Below are 19,372 nucleotides of genomic sequence, written 5' to 3'. Positions count from 1 at the left end.
TAGATTACGAAGCCAGAGTACGTGGAGCCAAGTTGCCGGGAGATCTCGTCGAATACATCGACTACGATCTTGTCGGTATCATTGAATTTGTCTACTTCGATTGTATTCTGTGTTTCTCTATCATCAATCCCATATAAACTAGACTAGGGCTATTACCTAATAAGGGGCTTGAACCAGTATAATCTTTGTCTTCTGTTTGCTTGATGTCGTATTACGTAGATCCTCGTTCCAACGTACCACGATATCCTAATCATCTGGTCTGCGAGTATCACTCGTCGACACAAATTTCTTTATGTTTGACCAAATTTATAGAAAAAATAGCATCATATATAACACTAAATTAGTTTCTTAAATTTAACATTGAATATATTTTGATAATATGTTTGTTTTGTATTAAAAATGTTGGTATATTTTTATATAAACTTTGTCGAAGTTAAAGAAGTTTGGCTAAAAAAAAGTCAAACAACTTGTAATATAAAATGGAGGGAGTAAGATTTAATAAAATTTATAGAAAATAAAGCAATATTTTCAGTACAAAATAATCATTTTAGAAAAATACATTTAATGTTACATTTATTTAACTAATTTGGTGTTGTATATGTTATAATTTTTTTTATAAACTTGATCAAACCCAAAAACTAAAAAATATCAAAGCGACTTATTATAAGATGAAACGAAGGGAGTATATCACAGTAGTAGTCTCTTCTGCTTATGTTTGTCGAGAGAGATCATGTACATGTGCATGACAAAGGCGGTCACAGGTGACATGTGCAAATGTTGCATGGTTAGAGCACGCCAATGCATATGGTTGCCGCCCCCTGGTGAGCCACACCCACACACCGGGTATAATACCCCCATGTGTTGGTGGTGCCTCGATCGCTTGCTGCTCGGTAAGAAGTGCACTTCAAGTCATCTCCTGTCCCTGTCAACTCCCATCTAGCTTAGCTTGATCCCCCTCCCTAGATCTCTCTCACTTCATATCGAGACATGCATGCTTAACTGTCTCCATCATCACGTGAGCTCCACTTGATCTCCCCTAACCCCTAGCCGTATATATAAACGGCGCAGCCAAGCTTCTCCCCAACCTCCATCCATCCTAGCTTGTCTTCTTGTAGGCGTGCCGACGATGGGCGGCGCGCCGGCGGCGGCAGTGGTGGTCGTGTTGGCTTTCATGGCGGTGATGGTGGTGGTGCCGGTGTTTGGTGCCGATGGTGGTGACGGCCGGGTTCAGGTGCAGAGCTTGGAGCGGCCGGTTGGTGGTGGCGGCGGCGGCAATGGCACGTCGTACAATGCGACCAGCGTGGCCGGCCGGAAGGATGGTGGCGGTGGCGGTGGTGGAGGAGGGGGAAGCAGTGGTGGGAGTTCTTGGAGCTATGGATGGGGGTGGGGCTGGGGCACTGACGGCGGCGGCGGTGGAAGCAGTGGCGGCGGCGGAGGAGGAGGAGGGGGAGGTGGTGGCGGTGGCGGTGGTGGAGGTGGTGGCGGCGGCGGCGGCGGCGGAAGAAGGTGCTGGTGGGGATGCGGCAATGGTAGACGGCGCCACAAAGGTGGCAAAGAAGGCGGCGGCGGCGGCGAGGGTCGCAAGGGCATAAGGACGGAGCGGGAGAGGGAGGGCGACGGCGGTGGTGGCGCGGGGAGGAGGCACGGGCGGCGGCCAAGCTACAGCTCGAGCCTGTACCGGGTGGGGGAGTACGCGCGGTGCACGGCGGCGACGGGGCGGTGCCGAGGGGCGCTGCTGGTGTGCCCGATGCAGTGCGAGGGCCCCTGCTTCTACGACTGCGACGCCAACTGCAAGGCGCACTGCCGCTTCTAGCAGCGGCCGGCCGGCGCCGCCCGCCGGCGTCATTTGCCGGCCGCGGCCGGGAATATATATATACGTCAATACGTGCCACCGGCTGCTTGCATTTGCTTGCTCATTCTGTGTCAGTGTGTTTGTGTGTGTAGCTCGCTCGATTGGCTGTTTAATTTATTGGTGAGGATAAGGGCGCGCGTGCTGCGTCGCTATAGCTATAGCTGCGTGAGGACTGATCATGAGGAAGACTTTTTGTGCATGTGCTATAGCTAATGTGTGTGTGATGCATGTGCATGAGAGCTTTTTGTGCATGGTTGAGTCCAGTGTATGTACTTCATATTATAAAGTCTTACTTTTTTTCGTAGTGAAAAAGTAGCAATGTTTTCAAAATAAAATAAATATATTAAATGTTAGTTTTATTAAAACTAATAGTGTTATAAATATTGATAAAATTTTCTATAAATTTTATCAAGCTTATAATATGAAACAAAAGGAGGAGTACATGTATATATCATAACTAGATACTCCCTCCATCCTAAAATATAAGAAATTTCGGATAGATGGGGGGCATCTTAATATTAGGAATCTGGACTGGCTTCCTGTCTATATTTATAGTACTAGGATATGTCATATTCACCTAAAATCTTTTATATTTTAGGATGGATGGAGTATATTGCATTTATTTACCAATCAGCGTTCAATTTGGAGTAGCTCACATGCATGATGTTTGGATTTAGAGAAACTGGCTAGTTCTGTTCCTGTTTCCAGCGAGCCGCGAGGCTGTGTTTAGTTCCTAAAATTGGGGAGAAGTTTGGGGAAAGTTGGTAGTTTGAAAAAAAAGTTGGGAGTTTATGTGTGTAGAAAAGTTTTAGATGTGATGTGATGGAAAGTTGGGAGTTGGGGGGAAGTTTGGTGTGAATTAAACATGGCCCAAGACCGATTTTGGAGGAATTTGCATCGCTTGGTGAATGGACATTATTTCGCTGTGATGATTCGGGATTGCAACAAAAAAAAATTGCATATTTTTTGTATGCCATTGGTTCTTCTACTTCGTCATAATGCGTGCCATGACTGAACCGCGCCGTCTGGAACAGAGATTCCTTCAGCCTTTTTTCTGTATGCAAGTAGAAAGGGGGTGCAGCTCACTCGTTACAAAAGGCTGGCTGACCACTTTACTTGTCCACTGAGAGAAACCCCATATTGATAAATCATCGCTCACAGTCATTGCTCGGTCAGATATATATATCCTCTTCGCCACCATATGCATCCTACTGTAATTAATGACCTGTTCTGAAAATTGCATGCCACTGTTATTCTCACGAAAAAAAAATATATCAGGAATGACTTCTCTACGTGCAAATTAAAGCACTTCCATTTTGTGGTGTTATTTGATGATTTGGGCTGAAGCAAAGGATAGCTAGGGCTCCCGAGAAAAACAACCGTAAAAGAATTATGATATACTCCGTCCGTCCCTAAATATTTGACGTCATTGATTTTTTTAAACATGTTTGACCGTTCATTTTATTCAAAAACTTTTGTGAAATATGTAAAGCTATATGTATACATAAAATTATATTTAACAATGAATCAAATGATAGGAAAAGAATTAATAATTACTTAATTTTTTTTGAACAAGACGAATGATCAAACATGTTTAAAAAGAGTTAACGGCATCAAATATTTAGGGACGGAGGGAGTATATATAACACATTGCGATTGTATCTTTGTCGATCGGTACTGCGATCTGTACTGACTATAGCATGGTTTGCAGATGGTTGGCCAACACCATTTCCCTTCGCCTATATGCATCGCACATGCCATCTATGTATAAATTCCTATGGTGTGTGTTCACTTGGTATCCTCGAAAAAATGATGAAGACCTGAAGCAAGTTTTCAGACTTCCTTTTTAAACTTTTTATTTCTTATAGGAAAGTACCCCTGCCTTTTTCTTTATCAAGGGAAGAAAACCTTGCCATATGTTTTAAAGCTGAGGGAAGAATACCAATGAGTACACTGCTAATTTGTTTTGGAGAGGACATTCTTTTGAGAAAATGTTATCTTTAGGGGGCACTTTATTAAGAATTCACTACTAAAAAGCCCTATCTCTGCCGGGCCAAATGAACCAATAATGATAAGGGGTTTATGCCAAAAAATCGAATTCCAGAAGTGAACCTAGCATCACTACCATCATGAACCGGCAGTAATCGATAACCATCCTTGGACCTAAACCAACGGCTGAGATTCATCGGTTCAATACGTGTACATTGACGACTTGGCCACCGGAATCAATTGGTCCCTTCCCACATCCTCTTCCTAGCCGCGTCCCTTCCCAACTCACCCCCCGTGAATCCTCTTCCCCCTCCCCAGCCACCAGAGATGGCTCCCTATCCGCCTCCCCCATCCATGGTCTAGGGCCACTGGATCTGTCTAAGATGGAGGTCACCTACGCCACCTCCTTCTACGATGAGTGGAAGATAAAAGCAGTTGTTGGTGGGGACATGGAGGGTAGATGAGGTCCTCGATCGGCGGGGAGGTAGAGGGCAATGATTTGTTCTCCTTCTCTTCCTCTCTTTAAAACCTTCTTTGCTCTCGCTCTTTCGCAAATCTAGGAGGAAGAGGAGTGAGGTATATGATCGCACTAGGTTGGAGATCTCAAATTTGATCCCACACCAATGAAAAAACTTGCCCCAATTTTGATGCTTGATCATGGGAATGGCACCAATCACTAATAATGTGTAATTACAAACCATTACAAATTAATTAAAGACCATTCGCCATCTATTATTGAAAAAGGAGACTATTAATCTTGAATGGATACGTGTGGTTATTATGAACCGTTACATATGTTGGCCTTTTTTTTTTACCTGGAAACAATGGGGGAAGCCCCCACGGTGATTTTCATTTAATTAAACAAAAACTGTACAAGATAGATTACAGATTGTCAATCCATTCTTGAAGATGAGGTCTAGAAACTAATCTAGGTAAAATATAGACTTAGTTCCTCCTTGAGATTGGCCCTCCATCGAGAAAGAGAGGGCTGCACATTCTGAAATATTATATCATTTCTCTGTTTCCACAACAGCCAGCAGGTCACAAGAAAAATTTCCATAAAGCACATAAGTCCACCATTCCTCTGCCTTTGTAACATTTGATGAAGTTGGCCTTTTTTTTTATAGTGGCAATTGATAGGACATTATATTAGGTGTGACACCCTCAAAAAAAATTGAGGAGAAAAAAAAAGAGAAAGAAGAAGAGAGCTAGCTAAGTGGGCTACTTGCCTTTGGCGCATTATAGCCAAAGAATCTATACCACTACCTCCGTCGTCTCAAAATATTTGTCTTTATACAATTTTAAATTTATTCCAAAATACTTGTCAATCTCAAGTACTACTTGTCTCATCCATCACCTGCCATTCAAATTTCTATCAATTCTACCCCCAACTTTCATTTCAAATTTCTATCAGAGATGACTCCTACGATTATATGTGTGTATGTGTCGTGTAAGCGGCCATACAATGCTTACGGTTATGCCCAATGAAGTGGTCGTACGTATATATATAGGCGATACCAATAGGAGATATTTCTAGATAGTAGGAAAGCCTAGGTATATATTGGTTCGATGGGATGTGGAATCTTTGTGTGTGGATGTTAGTGACGTTCTAGTATAATCGAGAGAAAAGAGAAAAGGAGAAAGATGAAGAGAGCTAGGTAAGTGGGCTGCTTGTTGGCTTGGGCCCAATCTAGCAAAATAATGCAGATAGAAATCCTTTCTTTCTAGAAAGTTAAGACCATTAGCTGTGATTAGAAGAAGCCACGTCATCAATTTTTTTTCTCACCGTAGGATTGATTTTTGATGGCACAGATTGCCATGTATCCTTTATATCTCACCGAGCCGACGGGCTAAGCAGTAACGCATGATGGCTAAACAGTAGTACTACGTAATGTATGATAGCAGAGGTTGTTCGACCAATTGTCTCCCACTAAGGATATTTAAGATTTTCTATCTCCCTCCACAATCAGCCATGTCATCATACAATAAGTGATTGTCCTCGGTTAATACACCCACCATCTCATAGCTCTGCATAAATCATGTCTTAAAATCCATACATCAATTGGAATCGTTTTACCTTATCTGTTCACATGCAATTCCCATTAACTAAATCTCTTCTTTTTATAAAGTTAAGACCATTAGCTGCTTCCACAAGCTTTCGCATCATTAGCTGATTAGAGCAGTTAGATTAGTTCATATCAGCTAATACCAACCGTTCGATTGATAAGGGGTATTAAGAGGGCAAACTGGGATAGTTAAGGTCATCATTACTGATTCTTGAAAAGAAAGGGTCATCGCTTCTTAGCCGTTGGATGAAACACAACAACCCATCAGTCACCGGGTGAGTCTTTTTTGCTTTACCAACCGTTAGATTCGATATAGGAAAACCATCGCAAACATATTAAACAATGGGAAGGCAAAAGGTTGTCCCTTCATTCCTTTATATTTTTTCAATAAAACTATACAAAATATAGTTATTTTACATGTTATTTCTACTAATATCACACAAAACTCATGCGGCAACGCGTGGGGTATCATCTAGTAGTGTAACAAGTTTAGTACCACATTGCTAGTTTGCAAGGAGTTTGACTGGTTTAAAAGGATGAAGGTTCGATGACTTGTAACACTGTTTCATATTTTTAGCATAAAGCGAGGACCAAAGCACAGGAGTATTGCAGTGTAGATGTGGTCCAACAAATTAAGTTGGGTCTATTATAGTTTTGGGGTCATAATTGTTACATTAGGTTACTCACATGTTGCACCAACTTTTATTTCTTGTGTATGTTTCTATAAACCATTTGAGTTGTAGTAAACATATAGCAAATGTTGCATTAACAATTTCTTCATAACAACATTTTGGTTCATATGTGAACAATTGAAAACAAAAGTTGCAACATCATTAGTAGTCCGTTTATGTTGGCTGCATTTGTATATCATTGCAACTTAGACTTTCTTCATGGAATCTAAACAACACAATTTTGTGAGGAAGCATATTTGACACTAAAAATAAAAAATAATTAACATTCATAATCTAAAAGCAAGAAACCTTCGCATCAAAATTTAGTCTATTTCGAGACAACATTCTTGTTTTTAAAAAATATATTAGTATTCTATTTCAACTTTTATAAATTCTTTTGCCATAATTGTTATTTCTTTCATCCCCGTAAGAGCCAACTGGTCATCGTCGATTGCTCAGAAAGCATCCAATGATGGGAGAACACCGAAGATGTGGCGGTGGAGTCATGAACGCAAATACAGCAAAGACCTCATGTAGAGGCACTTTTGTAGAAGTGTTTTGTAAATTGCTTCCAAAATTCGGAGTTTTATAGCATAGAGGCACTTTACAAATCGTCTAGAAAACTTCTACTCTCAAGACACTTTAGAGACATTTTCAACACATTTATTTAATTTTATCATGTAGAGGCATTCTTTTGGCATTTTAGGGCCCACAGATCCAGCTCCAGCTCCACCTTTCCTGGAGCTGGAGCCCAACCAAACAGTTTCAGCTTCACCTAATATGGGAACAGAGCTGGGTGGAGCGCTCTCACAAAATGAACTAGAGAGATGGAGCTGGGTTTAGGCTGCTTCACAACTCTACTCCAGACCCAACTCCTGAAACTAAATTTAGAAGTTGGAGCTCTACCAAACATGCCCTTAGAATGTGCTTGATATGTAAAGGCATTTTCCTAAGACATTTTAAACTATGTAGAGACACCAATGTTGAGAGAACTATGAGGATGTGTTGGTGGAGTCCACAGTATTGTACCACTAGGATTCTAATCATAGTGCCCATGAATATTGTGCGTCCCTTCAATATAATTTAATGGGGTTAGCGATTTACCGTTAGTCTCCAATTTTTTAAGCCTATCTTAGGTCGCACTCATGGGATGTGCGCATGTTGTGTAATTAATTGACTTGTGATGCATGATCATTAAAATGGTGTCAATAACTAGTGACTACAAACCATTAAAAGTTAGGGAATCAGGGACTATTTGTCTCCAATGGTTAGATGGTTCTTAGGGTAGTGGCAACCCACAAAACATAGATTATGTTACTGTGTGTTTGCACGAACTTGTTTTTTTTTCTAATTTTGGTTTCAGTAAACCATTTGAGATGTTTTGAGCATGTATTGAATGTTGCACTTTACATATTCGTCATAAGAACACATTTATTTCGTATGTGTAGTCCTATATATATTGTGACCGAGAGTTCCTTTACAAGGAATTAATACTGTCGACGTTTGAGATCGCGACTATGGTATTTGGATGGTATGGGGATTGTTGGTACCAGGGTATATGCGAGATTGAGGTAAAAGAGATGGAGACAGGGATTTTTATACAGGTTCGGGCCCCTTATCTGATAGGTAATAGCCCTACATCATGTTGGTCGAAGCCGGTGTTGCTCTTTATTCATCTGGATCACACAAATACAATATTTGGGATAACCTATCTAACTGTCGTCGACTTGGCGGCTAGATAACCAACTCATAGTCAACAACAGGGTATTCTTCCTCCTCAAATACGAACTCGTCGAGATCAGAGATGACGTTAGATCCCTCTTGCCGGCTTCCGTAGGCACCGGATGGGGTATGTCTAGGCTAATCTCGGATGTTGATGTTTGGCGACGTGTGTTGGCTCGTGGCTTTATGGCGTCTATGGTGGGTGCGTCCTCTCTCCTCCTAGGAGGGCTTGTATTTATACCCAGAGGTGCCCCCTTGTCCAAGTAAAACTAGGGAGACCAATATGGATACAACCTGATTAATCCTTATCGTTTCCATGTAGAACTATATATCCTTCCTTATCCGGAACTTCTTCTATATACGAGGTTTGTTTCCGTATAAGACATGGTATGTGGTGGGCTCTGCCGAGCTTAGTCGATTACTATTGGGTATGTGGTATCCATAACTCTGATAGTAGCCCCCGACTTCAATGCAAATGAACGAGTTGAGGTGCTTGATCGAAGACTTTGGAACAACTATTGTCGTGTTCACTTGACCGTTCTCGGTGAGATCAGAGATAGCGCTAGATTCCCCTTATTGGCCTCCGCAGGCACTATATTGGGTTTGTCTAGGTTAATACCGATGTCGACTGAGAATGCACGGAGCATGCGACTAAGTCTCCCATCTTGCTGTAATCGAGAATTTGGATTGAAGTCAAGAAATTCCATCTCGGCGGGTACACCGTCTCTTCATTCCGTATTCCTTGTCGAGCTTCATCAACTGTTCTCGAGAAATTGAGAAGGTGTAAAGTCTGCGACAAAGCCTTCTATTGTCAACATTTGTCGTACTCGCTTAGTCGATCCCGGTGTAAGACCGTGGAGACATGGAGTCCTCGACAGTGTTGAATTGAATTTTCCTGAAATCAATACTCAAAATTGAATATTAAATAGAAATAGCCCCCGAGCGAACACTCAAGGGTAACATTGCATAATATGTATGGAAAAACTGAAAATAAATTGAATCTGCGTGTGACAATAAAAGAGTACGCTCGCTAGAGTTGCCCTCAGCAAACGGAGTTCGGTACTCGTCCTAGCCCCCAGCCTTCTCCTCGGAGAAGCCTGTTCTCAGAGGAGAAGGCTCAACAACCCATAACTTGCCTAGCTGAAAATGCGATTTACCTAGCCCCCAGCCGTGAAGTTGGAAAAATCAATTTCCGATTACACGGCTTAGTTAATACACCTTTTGAGCACTCTTACATGACTAGGTCTTACATGGTCGTTCGGCTCTCAGAGTCTGACAAGACCTTATCCGCTCTGGGCGTCCCCAGCCGAAATTCCCGTAGGTCTCTCGGAGGCTTGTCGGAACGGTGTAAAGGGTCAATAGGTTCGATTTCAAGAGTAGGTGTTATCGTGGTAAGGGATCTCTGGACAAATATTGCACATACAAGCACTTACAGAAATTGACGTAGATGATGAGACGACCACCACACTGGGCAAAGACCAGGTGTATAGTTGTGCCCAACAAATCGCATAGGTTGTGGGAGAATCGCTACATCGCTGGCAGAAGACCTGTTGTAGTCATAACTCGACCACTAGAAATTGAGGTACGAGAACCGCTACGCTGCTGGTTGGGAACCAGTCGTAGTCGTACCTCGACCATTAGAAGTCGTGGTATGAGGATCGCTACGTTGCTGGTAGATAACAAGTCGTAGTCGTACCTCGACCATTAGAAGTCGTGGTGCGAGGATCGCTACGTTGCTGGCTGAAAACCAGTCGTAGTCGTACCTCGACCAGTGGAAGTTGTGGTGCGAGGATCGCTATGTTGCCGATCGAAGACCAGTCGTAGTCGTACCTCGACCATTTGTAGGGAATCCACAGTAATATATGGATGACATTCTCGTGACCTGTGAGAACAGCCTCCTGATGAAGACGAAGACAATGAGGAATTATCGTAGTCGGAGGTCCGGCTCCTATACCTACTACCTCATCCCCGGGCCCTCTAGAAGTCTGGGGATCTTGAGTTTCATCGTCGTCGTCTGATGTTGTGATGTAGTTAACCATGTCTGTTGTTTCTTGACGTCATTAGTCCTGGACGTTGTCGTCCTGGTGACAACGGCGACTAGTCGGTCTTGGTTGTTGCTATCACGACAATGTTGATCGTCGCATTAGATGTCGAAAGATTGTTGTAACCGACTGGTCGAGGACCAGGAGTAGGCATATCTCAATCACCTGAAGATGAATTTTTATGTGGTAAGAGATCGCTACGATCTACTGGCCAAGAACCAGGTGTAGACGTATCTCGATCACCCAAAGACGAATTTTTAGGTGGTGAGAGATTGCTACAATCTACTGGTCGAGAACCAGGTGTAGACGTATCTCGATCACCCGAAGATGAATTTTTAGGTGGTGAGAGATCGCGACTATCTACTGGTCGAGGACCAGGTGTAGGCGTATCTCGATCACCTGGAGGGGCGCTAGAGTTGGTGATTACATGTGCATCTCATGTGGCCAGCATGACTCACATATCCAACATATAGCATATCCGGATATCTATTTGCAATCATGTCGGGTGGAATTATCTGTTAACAACATTTTCTCAAATAGTCTAGCCGTAGCCAGCGCTATACATGAGATAAGTCGTCAGTCTTCGTTGGTAGGTTGGGTGCGACAACTCAGCATTTTTCGAGAACGTTCTCGATAATGCGGTGTACTCGACCACATCCTACTCGAGTGCTCAATTGTTCCTGAAAAATATTTTCTAGAAGACAAGATATATAGCAGAGAATATCAAGTATATACTCAAAAGACTACGCAAATATTCTAGTATTATTAGGATATAACGAGCAAATTAAATATCAGGCATTATGTAAACCATAAACAAGCATGATTTATACATAAAAAAATAGAGCGAGCCCTCGGTATTAGACCGTAGTAGGCCTAACACCGGAAACACTTGCACAATAAATATTGTATAGAAAACATGCTCTAGGTAAATATAATAAATTATGGATCTAACAATATTATATTTATCTAAAAAACGAGTACGGTAAATTGTATAAAACATTGCGTACCTGTGTAGATATATGCCGGATATATCTACGAGATTAGTAGATTAATTTTAAAAAATTAATCTTGCTAATTCCCTCTGTTTAGCGATGCTAAATTATGTATACTAAATACACTGGGATTAGCACACACATGTATGCCATCCATGTACGTGAACAGTTAAAAGAGCATTAATTCTCTTACTGCATTGATATGTGGGGGTCCCAGTGCATGCTGATGTTGTAGCCACGTAGTGCAGTCCAAGCCGATCGTGGCAAGGCAATAGAGGTGATGTGTCGTGGTGTTCCATCTGTTTAGCCGCTCGCGAGTGCGAGAAGGAGTTTAATCGAAGCATACATCTGTTTCAGGATTAGCCTCCTAATATTCGGAATCGGTTGGCTTTAACACGACGAGAAGTTTGGCGTCAATAGCCTTCGCCGTGGCAGGTTTAGTCGATCCATGATGAAGCATCACGAGTGATAACCTTGAAACCCGTGGCAGCGACGTCTTGAAGCTTGGTCGATCTCGGCGGATCGAATAGATGATGATGATTCCGATCTAATCGGAAGACATACTTCGGTCGGGTTAGATCTCCCCACAGCCGAAGTCAACGAGTAGCTTTTTGTTGGAGAATCCATCTCTTGAACCCATCTCAATTGAAACCTTGAAGCACCAAACAACCCCTACCTGACGCGCCACTGTCGACGTTTGAGATCGCGACTACTGTTTTTGGATGGTATGGGGATCATTGGTACCAGGGTATATGCGAGATTGAGGTAAAAGAGATGGAGACAGAGATTTTTATACAGGTTCGGGCCCCTTATCTGACAGGTAATAGCCCTATATCCTGTTGGCCGAAGCCGGTGTTGCTCTTTATTCATCTGGATCACATAAATACAATATTTGGGATAACCTATCTAACTGTCGTCGACTTGGCGGCTAGATAACCAACTTGTAGTCAACGACAGGGTAGTCTTCCTCCTCAAATACGAACTCGTCGAGATCAGAGATGGCGCTAGATCCCTCTTGCCGGCTTCCGTAGGCACCAGATGGGGTATGTCTAGGCTTATCTCGGATGTCGATGTTTGGCGACGTGTGTTGGCTCGTGGCTTTGTGGCGTCTATGGTGGGTGCGTCCCCTCTTGTATTTATACCCATAGGTGCCCCCTTGTCCAAAAAAACTAGGGAGACCAATATGGATACAACCCGATTAGTCCTTATCGTTTCCACGTAGAACTATGTTTGGCCTTCCTTATCCGGAACTCCTTCTATATACGAGGTTTGTTTCCGTATAAGACATGGTATGTGGTGGGCCCTACCGAGCTTAGTCGATTACTATTGGGTATGTGGTATCCATAACCCTGACAAATACAAACTTTGTGAGGAAGCATCTTTGGTGTAACAGTGGAGTTATGGTCATATGACTTCACCCATCCATGTACCTATGCACATCCAAAGTTAGTATAGAAAATTCAAACAAACCTTTGCATCTCAATGTATTCCTTTTCTTTTTAATATTACACTTGTTTTAAAAATAAAGATTCTAGTGTTATTATTCAACTATTTTATAAAGTTCTTTTCCTTCATATTCCATTGCACATGTCATTTTGTAGGCGTTGCCTACATAGCGTGAGAGCGGTAGCCTCTAAAACTGATTAGCACAAGTGATGGTCTTATGCTCAGAAAATACCAAACACATACCCTCTAGAATTCAAATGTTGGTGCCCACAAATACCTCATGTGCTTTTTATACTATTTAGTGAGGTTGGTAAATGTCTCCAATTTTATAAAGTACATATGTGAAGTAGAGTAGCATGTTTTCCCATGAAACTTCCTCTTATGTAATCGAAAAACACCAAATGCACTCCCTCCATCTCAAAATAACTTATTTATAGAGCCCAAAGTTTATCCAAAATAAGATTGATCTCTGTCTCAAAATAAATGAACTTCTCGCATCCCAAAACGAACTTTAGGAGTGAGAATATATGACCAAAACACCCCTCAATAATAGGAAAATGGTATTGGTATATGTCACGTCCTGATAAATTCATCCCGAAATAAAAATCATTCTCTAAAAGGAATAATAGAATTAATTAAAATTCAAAAAGAAATTGGCAAACACTAAAATACGTACAAGAAAAATTCGAATGTGGCCCGGAGAATTTTTGTTAAATTCTCCTTGGTCTAAAAGGAGCCCTCAAATTTAACTTGAATTTTCAGAACACCGGGAATAATTACTAAGCAACAAAAACAATTATCAAAGTTTATTAAAAAGAAAAACTAAAAATTAATCCTCCTTTTCCCTTTGGGCCAAGTCTGGCCCAAAGTTTTCCTCTCTCCCTCGGCTCGCGGCCGAAGTCCCTCTCTCCTCCCTCTCTTTTTCCTTCCCTCTCTCTCTCTTGGGCCGCCCCTCCCTCCTTCCCCTCGGCCCAGCTCCCTCCTCCTCCCTCTCTCCCCCGGGCCGCCTCTCCCTCCTCTCCTCCTGGGCCAGCCGCCCGGCCCAAGCCGCGCCCCCTGCCCGAGCCGCTCCCCTCCCGTGTGCGCACGCGCGTTGCACGCGCGCTGACCACGCGCCCGGGTGGGGCCCACGCGCCGGTCGTCGTCTCCTTCCTCCAGCCGCCCGACTCCTCTCTCTCTCCCGAAAAACCCTAGCGCCGGTATATTTTAAGGTCGTTTTGGGACATGACATCGCCGGCACCCACTCCGGCAGCCCCTGCCGCCGTGCCCGTGTGCCGGCCGACGTCGCCGTCTTCTCCAGCATCGTAGCGGCAAGGTCGCCCTCGGCCTCGCCTCCTCTCCACCCGAACCCCGCCGGTGTTTGTCGTCGCCTCCTCGCCGGTTCCCATCGTCGTCCTCTCGTCGTTCCCGGTCATCGTGGCGTTCGTCCCTCCACCAGGCCGATCGCGTATGTCGTCCGCGTCCGTCAAGTGAGCCGCTGCAGCCCCGTCATCGTCTTCGTCCTTGGCTCCGCGCCGTCAAGCCCTGTGCCGGCCGCGTCTCGCCTTCGTCCAAGGATCGCCACCGAAGTCGTTCCCTCGCCGTTCGTCTCCGTCGTCCCCGAGCCGTCTCCGCCGCCCGTTCGCCGTCGTCGTTCCCACGCCTCGTCGCATGGTGGTAAGGGTCCGTCCTCTCGCTGCCCCCGTCCTCGTCCTTTCGGTGTCGCCCCATGCCCGTTGTGCGGTTGTCGACCCCGGTACCCGTGTACCAGTGTCGGTAGTCGTTCGAGGGTGCATGTGGTGACCGTGTTTGTGTGCCCGCTCGGTAGCCGCGTGGTGTCCACGTGTGCAGTCCGCGTGGTGTCTAGTGGAGTCCGTTTGTTGGCCACTCGCCTCGGTTGACACACGGGGTCCGCTTCCGTCGACCCGTGGACCGTCTCTGTGTACTCGGTGTACCGTGGTCCCTTAGGTTGACATGTGGGGTCCGCATGTCAACAAGCGCAGCCTTCCTGTCTTTTCCAGGCTAGCGCTCACACATCTTTTATAGTTGCAAAACCTAATTACAATAATCCGTAAATCTCCACGTGACAGCATTAAACTTCGGATGACCATGTCTTGATCATACGAACCCCGAATCGACCCTTTCAAGTCTCCTAATGTTTGTTATAACCTAAAGAACCCTGTGCTTTCTTTTTTATGTATTGTTATTGCTTCTTTATAGGCTTGTAGCTTTGCTTGTGTGCTTCGCGTAGCTTCTGTCGTTCTGGAGGTTTCTAAAGCGTGGTTCGCGGTCGTCGCCGAAGGTTCGGAATGCCGTTCTCTCTAAGCAAGGCAAGTCGCATCACCCTTGAGCATATTGAATCCCAGTTTATAAAATTATTTTGATTTAAATTATTTTATTACCGCTTTACTTAAATTCCCGCGTTATCACTGTCTTATTTAGCCATGCCTATTTACCTTTGTTATGACCTTATTATTATTGCTATTGTTATTATTACCTTGTTCACCCTAGGATAAACAAAACCCCAACTAGTGGGTATTGTATTAACGTTTCCACTAGTATGAATTTAGGTAGATGCTTCACTGATTAATTAGGCAACACTAGGTGGTTTTATAACTTTAGACTTTGGTAATTCTCATATCATTTGGACAGTATGGAATGCTTGGCTTATGTTGGAATTGGACACACACCTCCCCCTCTATTCAAAACCCCCAAAATGGTTTTAGGCTGGGCTCGAGGTGCATGGTTCTGCTAGTAGCACCTCGGCCACTATAAGGACCGGTCTTCGGGCCTCTGTTGCAAAGCACTACCGTACTAACCACATGTCTAATGGGTAAGGCTTAACTCGGTGCTCAGTCTAGTCCTGGCAAGAGTACACGGATGGAGATGGACGAAGTCGGGGCTCGATGGACATCTCTAGGGCAAATGAAGGCTACACGGGCTGCGGCTCTGTAGTCGAGATGTCATGGCACAGGGTCGGTGTCCTGCTGCTAGGGGCTCAATCTTACCGGCCATAAGCGAGGTTGGGTCGGTGCTTTTGTCACAACTAGGATGGGTAAAGGGGTTATGTCACATCCTTTACGACGGGTTCCACGGCCGTGGAATGCAGAGTAAAGATGTGTCTTGTGGGTAAAGATGTACACCTCTGATCAGAGTATAATCTATTCGAATAGCCGCGCCCTCGGTTATGGGCAAGTCTAGCAATGTACCCAAGTTAGTGGTTTAATTCTGAAAACTTGCTTAACAACTAAAATGTGGAATGGTTGGCCTGGGTTGGCTTGGGACGAGCTGGGACCCAGGTCGGGTTGCCAGTTCGGTCTGAATCATCGTAGGCCTTGGGTTAAGGCAGGTTCGTGCGGGTTCACGGCCTTGATTAATAATACTGTGTAGCTCTAGGATCGTATTTATAAAATAGCTTTGGGCAACTAAGTGACTTTTAAATGCTGTTTACTGCAAAACTTAACCCTTATATTATTACCCCTTGTATCCCCTTGCATTAATCATGCATCTCCCGGTGTGGCTTGCTGAGTACTGTGGTTGTACTCATTCTTGCTCTATCTTTCCCCCCTTCAGTAAGAGAAGCTTTGGAGAAGAAGTCTTAGGTGGAGCCCTGGCTTATACCCCAGTTGAGCGCCTGTGAAGATGGAGCCGTAGGCCCGCTAGTCCGCTGTTGTTTATTTTTGTTTGTCAGGCCTGAAGCGCCTTTGTAATAATGTAAATATTATCGATATAATAAAGATGTGTCTTTTATATTATGTTTGTGTGGTGTACCCCGGCTTTTCCTGGGATGGGGATTAATACACTAGCGTTCGGGAAAATGCAAATTTTCTTGGTCGCGACAGTATATGGGTAGGTAAGGGATATTAAAGAGATACAATTTCTCAATGTAGACTGGGAATCTGGGATAGGTAATAGCCTAGAAATAAGTTTATTTTGGGATAAACTAGAAATCAACTTATTTTTTGACGGAGGGAGTACTCTCTTGCTTACTCCCCATACTAAATCAAGAAGTTTTACCCCTTCAATATTCCTTACCAACCCACCCACCCACCTACTTTTCTATTAGCGATGGGGCACTTTTCCATGCCTATTGCCTTGAGATGCTTTCAACTATTTTATAAATTCTTTTATTTCTTTAGTTGTTGGCTGTTGCATGTGTCGTTTTGTAGTTACTGCTTTCATCTACGTCATAACCATAGCCACTGAAAACTAACTAGCACAACACTCCAACTGGGTGTTGTTGGTTCCTCATAAAGCATCCAATGTTGAGAGAATATTGAAGTTGCGGTGGTGGTGTCATGAATTGCACGACTTTACCACTAGGACTGAAATCCTAGTGTCCGAATGTTGTGTGTACCATCAATAGAATTTACGGAGGTTAGTGATTTGTTGTTAGTCTTCAATTTTTTAAGCTTATTTTAGGTTGCACCTATGGATCTTCTCATATCTGTGTAATTGCTTGACTTGCGATGCGTGATTGTTAGAATGACATAAATATATAAATTGTAATACAAACCATTACAGATTAGTGAATCAACGATGATTTGGGGCCGACGGTTAGCTGGCTATTGATAACCATTGCATATTGCCTTCTTTAGGTAGTGGCAATCGACAAGTTATAGATCATGTTACTCATGTGGTTGCACCAACTTGTTCTTTTTTCTTATAATTTTGGTTGTGCAAACCATTTGAGATGTTGCAAGCATGTATTGAATATTGCGATAACACTTTCTTCATAAAACTCTCTAATTTTGTATATGGACAACTTAAAAGAATAACAACATTATTGTAGTCCTTTTATATCAACTCCATGAGTATGTTACTACGACCGAGAGTTTCTTCACAGGGAATCTAAACAACACAACTTCGCGAGAAAGCATCTTTGGTATAATGGTAGATGTGGAGTTATGGTTGTATGACTCCACACACCCTTGTAGCTATGACTCGTGCAATGTTTTCAACTATTTTTTTGCACATGTCATTGTCGATGTTGTTTTCATAGTGTGAGATCAGGAGCCTCCAAAAACTGACTAGCATAAGTGATGGTCCGTTGCTCGGAAAATACAAAATGAATGACGGTGATCTCGTGATTCATGACTACCCACCAGAATTCAAATACTGGTGCCCACAGCTTTTGATTGTGTTTAGTGATTTACCACTAGTCTCAGTTTTGTTAAAAATATGTTAAAGGCACATTATTTGTTATAAAAATGTGTTAAAGACACATTATATGTGAAGTAGAGTAGCATTATTGCCCGTGCAAGTTCCTCTTATATACTCAATAAATATCCAACTTACTCATTCTGTCGTAAATAGGTTGATATCTACAGCCCAAACTTTGTCACAAATATATGATTTTTCCTACTCTCTTACCTCTCCTCGACTCGTAAATCAAGAAGTTCCGTTCAGTGTCCCTTACCTAGCTACCCGCCGTACTAATTTCTATTGGTAGTGGACACTTTGGTCGTTTTTTCTACCTAATCCATCCTTAAAACATATGGATTCACAGGGATGCAACTTTGTCTAAAGGTAAGTTGATTTCTACCCTTTGGTCTATATGTCGTGATGTTTTATCCTTTCAATACTTCTTACCTCCCCCAACAAATACTACTTTCCTATTAATTAAGGATGTAGTCCTTTTCTCTCACCACTAAAATTGCTTCAGGATATGAGTGCTTAATTTATTTTGGTAACAAGGAAGTAAATTGCCCTGGAATGAAACGATACATTTAAAACATCAGGGGTAGTCACTTTTTTCCTAAAATAAAACGACTCCTATCATCCTAAGAAAATGTTAAAAAACAGGAGAAAAGAAAAAAAACACCTTAAGAAAAGAGATTTGAAGGATAAGACGTCCCTACAAATATATTTTTATGAAAAAATTATGTATGTGTCGGGGTATTAAACGTGAGATCTTGGATTAAAAAAACACACACCCCTTATCAATGTAATATCAACTGCATATAATAAGAAAGTAGCATTGGAGGTTGAGCAGTTAAAGGGTATTTAAAAATAAAATTTCTAAATACTCATAAAGTTAGAATCAATTTATTTTAGAACACAATTTAAACTTAGTAAATTTATTTTATGCGGAGCAGTACTCTACAACGTCCACCCACACGAGACCGTCATGTTCTCCTCCACCGCATTTATCCATCGCTTTGACCGGGTGTGCGTCAGATACCTACGTTGACCCAGCCACGCAGGACCCACCGGTCCCCCACACACCTCACTCTCTCTCCCACCATCTCACTGACAAGTGGGACCACCATAAGCTGGAATAATTGGTGTCCTCGAGCACGGGGCACGTGAAAATCCCCAAAAGTTTTATCGCTGCATTAATTTTCTGTACTACTAGTACTTAAAAAAACAACAATAAATAAATACTCCAAGACAAAGCTACAGCTAATCAATCGCTTACGTCCCACCGCGACTCGTGTGAACGCGTCCAAAATTTTCCTCGAGAAAATAAATTTGGAAACAGCTCGTTCGCCGGGTCATGTGAACGCGGACGAAAAAGAGAAAAATATCTTACCAACTGAATTTTCTAGTAACCCCTCGGTTACGCGGAAATTATAAATACGGGATAAAGAGCGGCCAAATTTAGCTACAC

At 43.0% G+C, this 19,372-nt stretch overlaps 1 protein-coding gene across 1 annotated transcript; it reads left to right on the top strand.

The window, feature by feature from the left end:
* The first annotated feature begins 796 nt into the window (after positions 1-796).
* LOC127775593 (putative glycine-rich cell wall structural protein 1) lies at positions 797-2,155 on the top strand. The gene has a single exon (XM_052301854.1). It carries the CDS (start codon positions 1,127-1,129, stop codon positions 1,811-1,813), a length of 687 nt encoding a protein of 228 aa, XP_052157814.1. The 5' UTR covers positions 797-1,126; the 3' UTR covers positions 1,814-2,155.
* Positions 2,156-19,372: the final 17,217 nt, after the last annotated feature.

This window comes from Oryza glaberrima, chromosome 6 (assembly GCF_000147395.1).
Source record: "Oryza glaberrima chromosome 6, OglaRS2, whole genome shotgun sequence".
Taxonomy (NCBI): Eukaryota; Viridiplantae; Streptophyta; class Magnoliopsida; order Poales; family Poaceae; genus Oryza; species Oryza glaberrima.
This window is presented reverse-complemented; position numbering and strand designations above follow the sequence as displayed.

Bases quoted from the DNA above. Each gene is read 5' to 3' on its own strand.
- LOC127775593 (XM_052301854.1), top strand. From the start codon at position 1,127: ATGGGCGGCGCGCCGGCGGCGGCAGTGGTGGTCGTGTTGGCTTTCATG.